Source organism: Jatropha curcas, chromosome 10 (genome assembly GCF_041381405.1).
Source record: "Jatropha curcas cultivar XTBG-Jc1 chromosome 10, XTBG_Jcur_1.0, whole genome shotgun sequence".
NCBI lineage: Eukaryota > Viridiplantae > Streptophyta > Magnoliopsida > Malpighiales > Euphorbiaceae > Jatropha > Jatropha curcas.
Window position 1 is genome coordinate 4,799,493 of NC_143160.1, and position 10,639 is coordinate 4,810,131.

The window sequence follows — 10,639 nt, forward strand, 5'->3', positions numbered from 1 at the left end:
TATTTATTATTGTTATTTTAGTTAATTACGGCATAATGATATCGACACTAAGACAGTGAACATAGTTTCTAGAAAATAATTTATCTAAAAAATATTTTTCTAATTTTCTAATGTTAAGATGTTGATAAAAACGTGGTTACATTTATGCATAAATAAATAAAATTATGTACAAGTTGATTCATGGGCACAAAATGTTTAGAGCAACTAATAACGGGTGCTATTTCAAATTTCACAAAATGTTTGGAGCATTTTAGATATTAATGGACCAGAGAATCTTTTCTGCTGGTATATAACTATATATTAATGGAGTATTAAGAAGATTGTTTAAATATCTAACGTTTCAACTTCTTAAAAGTACATAGTTTGCGCATACAAGACCGTTTGGAAAACGGGGGATATATTTTATTGTCGGCAATTTTACAAATATTGAAAGTACGAGTCCTTATACGAAAATATGAAAGATCTTGGCTGGCCTTATCATTGTAATATCAAAAATTGGTTTTTGACCCTAATACATGTCCATTAGCACAAGCAGATCCTCCTATCAGAACTACTTATCTTATTATCGGGGTCCCATTGATAAGCCCCCTAAACATGCAACAGCCGAATCCCCCTCATATCTCTCTCCCTTATCCTCTTCATTTTTACACAGCTTGCACTTGCTGTGAAATAAAACATCAAAATTTAAAAAAAAATAATAATAATAATTATTATAAAAGCTCGAGTAGGATCTATGCACGTGGGACACCCCTCTTATATATAACTCTTCTCTGATCTCTCTCTTTCTCCTCCATAGCTATTTCTGTCTTTGTTCTCCAGATCACTCACATTCCCTTTCTCTTCTTCAGTTCCATGAATATTTACACATTTTTTCTCTGTAAAACCTAAAACAATCGCGAAAGGCCAAGAAAAGGAAAAGGAATATTTCTCTATCTCTCTTTATTTCTAAGTTTATCGAAGCTTATTTTCGGAGAGAGTTATTTAGAGTGGAAGAGAGATAGAGAGAGATAGTGAGGTAGTAGTAACGAAGAGAATTTGCTGTATGTCAGTAGATTGTGTTGAGACTTACGTTGGTGGAATAGGCGAGCTCGCGAACCCTCTGCAATGGCCTCAACTCCGAAAAAGACGACGCCTCCTTCTTCATGTTGCGTCTCTGAGAGCGACTCGACTACCGCTCGCCGTGAGGCCGCTCCTGTGCCGTCATCGGTGGTGGCTAATGCGGTGCAAGATTGGAGCGATCGCCGTCGCGACGATCAGGTTGGCGAGAAGGCTGCCATCTCGACCTTAATTCGCCCTGTTGATTCGGTATCCGAACCTTCCACGAACGCCACAACCAAAGGTAGCTTTGATCTTTTTGTGTTTTTGCCTTGCTGTTGATTACTTTTTCTTTTTTCAATGAGACATCGATTTTGCTTTTCTTTTTACAAGTCACATGACTTATTTATTTGCTGATTGAAATTTAAAGGATCCATTGTATATGTCCATCGAAGATAACTGTTGTAATCATTGCAAGATCGGCTTAATATTTTGTGAATTGCTAAATATAATATTCTTCGTTTGATTTTTGTAAAGTTACTTTGTTCTATGTTCATAGAGAACGAGACTTGGTGCATGCTTTACTATAAAAATGAGAATAGTCATGTGTTTGTGTGCAACTGAAGTAAGTTCTTGCACTAGATTATTCAATTGTCATTTGACTTTGTTGTAATTTTTCAGCTGCCATCCCAGTCATGTTGAGGGCCCAAACCAGGCATCCATTGGATCCTTTATCTGCTGCCGAAATCTCTGTTGCAGTGGCTACTGTCCGAGCTGCTGGAGCTACTCCTGAGGTTGTCAAAATATACTTTGACTCTTGCTTTTCCACTTTGTATGGTAGCTAATCAACATTTTTCCTTTCAGGTCAGAGACAGCATGCGTTTCATTGAGGTAGTGCTTGTGGAACCAGATAAAAACGTTGTTGCATTGGCAGATGCATATTTCTTCCCTCCTTTCCAACCATCATTGCTTCCCAGAACAAAAGGTGGACCTGTGATTCCTACCAAGTTGCCTCCAAGGAGAGCTAGACTTATTGTTTATAATAAAAAGTCAAATGAAACAAGTGTATGGATTGTGGAGCTGTCAGAAGTACATGCAGTAACTAGAGGTGGACATCACAGGGGAAAAGTAATTTCATCACGAGTTGTTCCAGATGTTCAGCCTCCAATGGTTTTCTTCTAACCTTTGTTATTTCTTATTGTTTTAGTCTAGTCAGAGTCAATCAAGATTAAAGCTGATCATTGGCAACTACTTTTAACAGTATCAGGCTTGTTCCTAAGGAAATGCTCATGAAAACATCATTTTAAAAACATATGATTGTACATGCTCAATCATTCAGAAATATCACTAATCTTTGACACAAAACATAATATTTCTTGCAAGACCCAACTTACCCAGTGTTCTTGTGATGGGAAGCAATTTATGTGCAAACTATTCATTCTTCTTCATCGGCTTTGTATCATGAAAATGAGTTTAGGTGCTTGATATAATATAGCAATATCAGTAGAGTTCTGCAAATAAATTTCTTTCATAAATTCGGGCGATGGGTGTATTGAAAGGGTTGCTTCTTGAATTATTTATGCTCTCACAGCATTTGTTTTCATTTTGTTCTAATTCTTTCCTTAATTTAGGATGCTGTTGAATATGCTGAATGTGAAGCTATTGTAAAAGACTTCCCTCTATTTAGGGAGGCAATGAAGAAAAGAGGTATCGAAGACATGGAACTTGTTATGGTTGATGCCTGGTAAGCTTAGAGCTAAATGGGATTGATTTCTGTAAAATTGTGTTGGAAAGTTGCTCCGTTGTACTGTGCTTTTGTTGATATTTTGATGTACATATGTATACTGCAGGTGTGTTGGTTATCACAGTGATGCTGATGCTCCTAGCAGAAGACTTGCTAAACCTCTTATTTTCTGTAGAACAGAGAGTGACTGCCCAATGGAAAATGGTTATGCACGCCCAGTGGAAGGCATCTATGTGCTTGTTGATATGCAGAACATGAAGGTGATTGAATTTGAAGATCGTAAACTGGTTCCCTTACCTCCAGCTGATCCATTAAGGAATTATACTCCTGGTGAAACACGGGGTGGTGTTGATAGAAGTGACGTGAAACCTTTACAAATAGTTCAGTCTGAAGGTCCAAGCTTTCGTGTCAACGGGTACTTTGTAGAATGGCAAAAGGTACATGTTGATTTCTTTTTTCTTTTTGCATGTTTTATGTAGCTTGGTACATTATACTGAACACTATCATTGTATTATTGCTGTTTGGCAGTGGAACTTTCGTATTGGATTCACTCCTAGAGAGGGTTTGGTTCTACATTCTGTTGCATATGTTGACGGTAGTAGGGGGCGAAGACCTGTAGCCCACAGGCTAAGCTTTGTGGAGATGGTTGTTCCGTACGGAGATCCGAATGAACCTCATTACCGGAAAAATGCTTTCGATGCAGGGGAAGATGGCCTCGGTAAAAATTCACATTCTCTTAAGAAGGTCTGCAAACAACTTCAATCGGTGTGCATTAGATTATTGTTTATTGTTCAATCACAATTAAAATTATGAATTTCAGGGATGTGATTGTTTGGGATATATCAAATACTTTGATGCCCACTTCACAAACTTCACAGGAGGTGTTGAAACAATTGAAAATTGTGTATGCTTGCATGAAGAGGATCATGGAATTCTGTGGAAGCATCAAGACTGGAGAACAGGTTTAGCAGAAGTGCGAAGGTCTAGACGGCTGACGGTCTCCTTTATATGTACAGTTGCTAATTATGAGTATGGATTCTACTGGCACTTCTATCAGGCAAGTTTAAATGGCACTTCTGTTGCTGGATCTTGTTGCCTGTGATCTGTGAGTGATGGTTGGGGTTGGTGGGAGGAGTTGGAAATGATGAAGCTTTGTAGAACGCCTTAGATTGTATGTGCTAGTTATGCTTCAATTCATCAAGTGCTTGAAGCAGATTGTGTTGAGAGCCTATTTTAAATAGGACTTTCACAATACAAGTTATATCTTGGCTTCTGTATATGAGCTAGCAGTGCCTTTATTCTGGAATGGTGATTTAGGCTTAGTGGAAAGCCATGCTTTGAAGCTGCAACTCTTTTGTTTTTGCAACATATGTTGATGCTATTGGATGGTGTAAATTTTTGTTGTTGCAGGATGGGAAAATTGAAGCTGAAGTTAAGCTTACAGGAATCCTCAGCTTAGGGGCGTTGCAACCTGGAGAAACCCGAAAATATGGCACAACCATTGCTCCAGGTCTATATGCACCAGTTCATCAACATTTTTTTGTGGCCCGAATGAACATGGCTGTTGATTGCAAACCTGGTGAAGCTTTCAATCAGGTAGCTGCACTGAATTCAGAAATTTCTAACTTTTTAACCTGTTACAAGTTTGTAGGTGTTCAGGTGATGTAAGACCTAGCGGGTTTTGGATGGGAGATATATTTATGGCTGAAAGTTCAGTAAAACCTCATTTTTCTTGCGCTTTGCTTACTCGGTTTGTTCAGGGCTTCAACAATACTGTTCATAGTGTTATTTGGATCGAGTCAATACTTCCTAAGGAAATAGTCTGAGAAGTCTGAAGTCTTTAGTCACTTATGACCAGCACAAAAGACACAAGATGAAGGGATATTCTCACAGCTCTTTAAAAGGGAGAGCTCTTCTAATTTGTAGATATTGATTTTTAGGACTAATTATTAACCTCTTCTTCTCCTGCAAAAAATATAAAGGCTTGTTAAAGATGGCTGCTAACTAATAATTAAGTTAGTACAATGGTTAAAAATGTGTCTTGCTGCTCTTCAAAGATGGATACAGACTAAGAAATAGTTGAAGCTGTCTGGCACATTAGCTGTTCAAGGTTTTCTAATAAAAATTGTGAAGCTCTTCTCTGTTCTGAGGCCTCATAGTGTGTGCTTCTCCATATAACTATTATCTAATAATTATTTCCTCATCAATTATATGCATAGGACTAGGGATTTCTGAGAAAGCTTCTGAATTTTGTAAATATAGTTATGCAATTTCATGGAGGCACAATAATTATGTGAACTGTGACATGTCCAATTAACTTCAGTCCTTGTAACCATCAGGACTGAACCATCAGGATTTCTGGGATGGTGTCAGGTTCATGCCTTTTGCAAGCCACACTGTAGTGTTTGTTTCTATTCAATACATTATATTAGCTATTCTTATTCATTTATTTTCATTTTTCTAGGTTGTTGAGGTGGATGTTAAAGTTGAGAAACCTGGGGAGAACAATGTGCACAATAATGCATTTTATGCTGAAGAGACACTTCTCAGATCAGAATTGCAAGCAATGGGAGACTGTAATCCTCTAACAGCTCGCCATTGGATTGTAAGGCATTCTTTCCCTGGCTGTAGAGTGTTTTTTCCCTCATTAATCACTGTCAACAACTAGTATTTCTTTTGTTTTCTTTTGATGGAGCATCATACCTCTTGATGTATGCATTCCCTTACCTATCAGTTTTGCATTGTTGCATTATGTTGCATGGAACTAAGATAATTTGATTCTTTTTTGAATGGTATCAACTCATTTCCTTTTAAAGAAAGCATTTTGAAAAAGAAAATGTAATAAGCATTGTGCGGAAGTGGGCCGAATATAATCATTTCATCTTGGTACAGTTGCTAAATGCTCCTTCAAACAGGGAATGCTAGCTTTTTCCCCCTTTTCCTGATGAGATCTTCTTTTGTTTACTTTGTAAATATTTATTTTAATCTTGGTCTTTAACCTTAGCCGAGCACTTGAAATTTTCCAATGTAGAGTACCAGAGCCGGAGATTGATGTTGGTCCCATTTGCATTAGGCTTTTCTTATTCCTTTTCCTGTTTCATATTTCTTTTCTTGAAAGATTTTGCTAAAGTAAGCCCAACTTCATTCTATCTTCACAGGTAAGAAATACTAGAACTGTTAATAGAACAGGACAGCTAACAGGGTACAAGCTTGTGCCTGGTTCAAATTGTTTGCCATTAGCTGGTCCTGAAGCCAAGTTTTTGAGAAGAGCTGCTTTTTTGAAGCATAATCTTTGGGTCACACCTTATGCACGTGATGAGATGTTTCCTGGAGGAGAGTTCCCTAACCAAAATCCACGTGTTGGTGAAGGACTGGCTACATGGGTAAAGCAGAATCGACCTTTAGAAGAAAATGATATCGTTCTTTGGTTAGTTGACATTATCCCAACTCATACATACGTATGTATATTATTATCGTTATCTCATGTACACATGCTCGTAGATGTGTTGTTGACACTGACAACTGCACCTTTGAATAAATATAGTTAGCCTTTAAATCACTCGTATGGGTTTATGATCATTATTATGTTTGAGGACTCTGACTGACATGGTAAAGTTGGAAACTCTGGAAACTGGAAGCTATGTATCTGTTATTTAGCTTATGCTTCTTGAAGTTAATATTATCCAGAGTATGCATAGGTTTCTTATTTGATCTTCCTATTTGGTATAATGGCACTGAACAAACAAGGATGGTGGTACCTATTGCAGTGTCATAAGTTCATACCACCATTAAGACGTGAATGGTGTATTTTGTGACCTTTTAGGGCATTTTTGGTATTGTTGTTTTTCAAAGGATTGAAATTTTTGTGCATCTTGTAATGGCATGTGACTGCTTGTTGCAGGAAATGATGTTCTATGACAAAATAATATATGAAAAAAAAGAGTGCTTTTGTGTCAATTTCTCCAACCCTTGCCATAATTGTTTTTCCTGTACTGCAGGTATGTATTTGGGATCACACATGTTCCTCGGTTAGAAGACTGGCCGGTAATGCCGGTAGAGCGCATTGGTTTTATGCTTTCGGTAATCACTTTCCCAACAGATTTTGTGTTTCTTTTGTTTGCCAATATAAATCCGATATAGGTAAATTGTTGATAATTGTTCTTTCAAGTAAAATTGGGTTAGATGTCTAATTATGATTTAAGAAAAGAATATTTTAATGTGGCCTGAAATTGCTGGCTGAGTAGAATATTCCCCTTAACGATATTTTTTTTTTTTTCTCTGTGCGTCTGATATATATGAATCAATGCAGCCGCATGGGTTCTTCAACTGCTCTCCTGCTGTGGATGTGCCACCCAATGCGTGCGAATTGGATGCCAAAGAAACTGATGTCAAAGAAAATGGCGTAGGGAAGCCAATCCAAAGTGGGTTGCTGTCAAAGCTCTAAAGTCCACCTCTAAAACGGAACTCCATATCCAGTGGCATTATAGCAACTAAGCCAATGACAAAGATCATTGCTAGTCGTTTTTATTTGGTCCATCAGGAAACGTCATCAGGATTTATTTCTTTCCACTCTTGGTTTGATTTGACCTTTTTGTTTATGTGTCGTGGATTTTAATTATGTTTGGTTTTTTTTATTAACACGAATTAAAGAATGTCTTTTTTTTTAAGGGGTGAAAAAAAAAAATAATCAGCAACCACATCGTACCATTATTTATTATAAGCAGGCATTCTGGTTGTTTTCTTGGTTATCTTGACCTCGACTTACATCGATAACGACTGTCCACGTGGATTTACTACGGTGTGAATGCATTATCATAGGTTTCATAATAAAGTGATGTTAATCTACTATCTAATAGTAATATAGTATTATTAATTTACTCTAGTGGAAATGTGCGATACATCTGGATCTCTACTTTATTAAAGTTATGCTCTGTTTTTCTTTGGTCGAGATAAAGAGGGCATCCTCGGGATCTTTTTAATATAAGAAAATAACTATGAAAAATTATCTTAATAAAGTTTTCCCTCGTTTGAAAAAGCTGAGGAAATTCTCAATTTTTAGGTGAGCTCATAGTTGAAATTCTTTGTTTGAGCATAGAGTTAATTAGGGTTTTCTTGCAAATTTTCAACAACAATATTTTCTTTCTTTTAATTTGTTTTTTTTTTCAAACAAAGAAAAGTAAAATTCCTTTATATTTTCATTCTATCCGAAAAAATTAGACAATGTTTTATTTTTTCCCTGTTGTATTTTAAACATAGTGTTAATGTTACTTCATGTGTGTTTTCCATTGAAAAACTTTCAGTGGCAAAGATCCGTGCCTGATTTTTGATTTCGTGATTATATTTTCCAGTTTCACTTCGAGTCAGTCAAAACTACGAGAGGGCCCAAAATAATTTTCTAGCCCACACACTGTCCATGTGATTTAATTGAAATGTCAATTTTCATTTTCCCCCAACCCCAACCAAAGTTCGTTTTATTTTATTTTAAGAAAAGAGAATTCAAACTTGGTCACCACATAACTTTTTCTTATTGCACAGTGGACACCCACGACAAGCATCATATCCTCAAATTAATTAATTATTACCCTCTGAAATTTGAATAATTAAATAACTAATCCTAAACGACCACCTCCTCCGGTTTCACAATCAATTACTCTTATCAAGATATATATTACAACCGTGTCAGTCCAAATCCAAAGGAAGCAGTCTCTGCTCTGCAGCACCAACTTCTTGATTGCTCAAAATCTATTTAAGTACGAGGATTTTTGCCTAATAATGATATAGAAGAAGAAGCAGGAGGAGGAGGAGGAGGAGGAGACAAATAAGGGAAAAAAAAAAAAAAAGAAAAGAAAAGAAAAGAAGAAGAAATGGCTGCTGGTGCTACTACAGTGACTTCCCTTGAAGAAGGGAAGAGTCTTCAAGAAGAACTCACTCTTCCAATTTTACTTGCGGATCGGGTGACTAAAGCGGCTAAAGAAGCTGAATCCTCCAAGCAAGATTGTTCCCAGATAGCCGAACAAGTTGAACGCCTCTCTGCTAAGCTACGATCCACCGTCCGCCGTGCCGCCACCACTCCTTCCATCTACGACCGCCCTCTCCGCCGTATCGCTTCCGATATTACCAAAAACCTTGAACGTGCTCTTACTCTTGTTCGTAAGTGCAAGCATAGCGGTGTTCTCCGTCAGGTCTTTTCCATTACCTCCACTGCTGATTTTCGCAAGGTCTTCAGTCTTCTTGAATCTTCTATCGGAGACATGGAATGGCTCTTGTCAATTTATGAGCCTGATGGAGGTACTTATCTCTCCCTCCCTCCAATTGCTAGTAACGATCCTATTCTCGCTTGGGTCTGGTCTTATATATGCACTATCCAGATGGGTCAACCCAAAGACCGCGCCGATGCAGCTAATGAGCTCGCTTCTCTAGCAAAGGACAGCGATAGGAACAAGAAGATGATAGTGGAAGAAGGAGGAATTTTGCCATTATTGAAGTTACTTAAAGAAGGCCTGTCTCCTGAAGCACAAATTGCAGCTGCAAATGCCCTCTCCAATATTGCCACGGACCGAGAGAGAGTTAGGTCTATTGTGGACTTGCTTGGGGCTCCTATTATCGTTGGCGTTTTAGGTGATTCTCCAATGAAGGTTCAAATTGTGGTTGCGAACTTGGTGGCTCGCATGGCGGAATTGGATTCATATGCACAAGAAGAGTTCGTGAGAGAGAACGTGATTCGACCATTGGTATTGCTGTTATCTATTAACTTGGATTTGGAAATTCCTAATCATCAGTCTGGTAAAACTAGCATTCACTCGCTGGTTCAGATGAACAAAGAATTAACTTATAAGAATATGAGAATTAATCATAGTCATTCTTTAAATTATCATTCTGATAGTAGTAGCCATGGTAGTTCCCATTACAAGAAGGAAAGGGAGATGGAACCGCCTGAAGTGCAGCTTAAGCTTAAGGTTAATTGTGCAGAGGCATTGTGGAAATTGTCTAAAGGGAGTTTATCAAACAGTAAGAAAATTACAGAGACTAAAGGGCTGCTTTGTTTGGCTAAAATTATTGAAAAGGAGAAAGGGAAATTGCAGTTAAATTGTTTGATGACTGTTATGGAAATCACAGAAGTGGCAGAGTCCAATGCTGACCTTAGGCGTTCATCTTTTAAAACCAATTGGCCTCCTGCTATGGCAATTTTAGATCAGCTTTTAAGAATAATTAAGGAAGAAGATGATATAAGTTTGCAGATTCCTGCTATTCGATCAATTGGCTGCTTGGCTCGAACTTTCCCTGCTAGGGAGACTCGAATAATTGGTCCTTTAGTTGCTCATCTAGGTAATAATAATGTGGATGTGGCAACTGAAGCAGCTATTGCTTTGGCGAAATTTGTTTGTCCAGATAATTTCAACTGCTTTCTACATTCCAAAGCAATTATAGAGTTTGGTGGGGTTCGATCTTTGATCAAACTGATACGGAGTGGTGATCGAGCTCAAATGCATGGTCTAGTATTGCTATGTTATCTTGCACTCAGTGTTGGTAATAGCAAGGCTCTTGAACAAGCCAGAGCTTTAAATGTTCTTACAGGCGCAGCTCGTCATGTGATAGCTCAACATCCTGAGTTGAGGGATTTGTTTGCCAAGGCTATACATCATCTCACTCTTTATCAGCATGGAGCTCATCAGCAGATTCAGTCATTTTAGTAACATATCTTGTATTAAATTGAAATCTAGTATCTTCAAAAGAAACATTTGTTTATGAAGAGATGGTTTTTCCATGAGCTTGACTGTAAATTTTCGAAGATGCACATGATTTAAAGGCATTTTCTTGCCCTATTTTTAATGGATTGCTAAGGTTTTCATTTTGCTGTTA

General features: G+C 37.6%; 2 protein-coding genes across 2 annotated transcripts; both read left to right on the forward strand.

Annotated features, from left to right (window-relative positions):
• The first annotated feature begins 729 nt into the window (after window positions 1–729).
• LOC105640318 (spermidine copper dependent amine oxidase 2) lies at window positions 730–7,527 on the forward strand. Its single transcript, XM_012224601.4, has 12 exons — window positions 730–1,339; window positions 1,717–1,829; window positions 1,900–2,205; window positions 2,667–2,779; window positions 2,886–3,216; window positions 3,308–3,523; window positions 3,600–3,836; window positions 4,190–4,375; window positions 5,244–5,384; window positions 5,938–6,206; window positions 6,778–6,859; window positions 7,089–7,527. Exons 1-12 carry the CDS (start codon window positions 1,105–1,107, stop codon window positions 7,221–7,223), a joined length of 2,364 nt encoding a protein of 787 aa, XP_012079991.1. The 5' UTR covers window positions 730–1,104; the 3' UTR covers window positions 7,224–7,527.
• An 804-nt stretch (window positions 7,528–8,331) lies between these two features.
• On the forward strand, window positions 8,332–10,639 carry LOC105640319 (uncharacterized). Its single transcript, XM_012224602.4, has one exon. It carries the CDS (start codon window positions 8,644–8,646, stop codon window positions 10,468–10,470), a length of 1,827 nt encoding a protein of 608 aa, XP_012079992.1. The 5' UTR covers window positions 8,332–8,643; the 3' UTR covers window positions 10,471–10,639.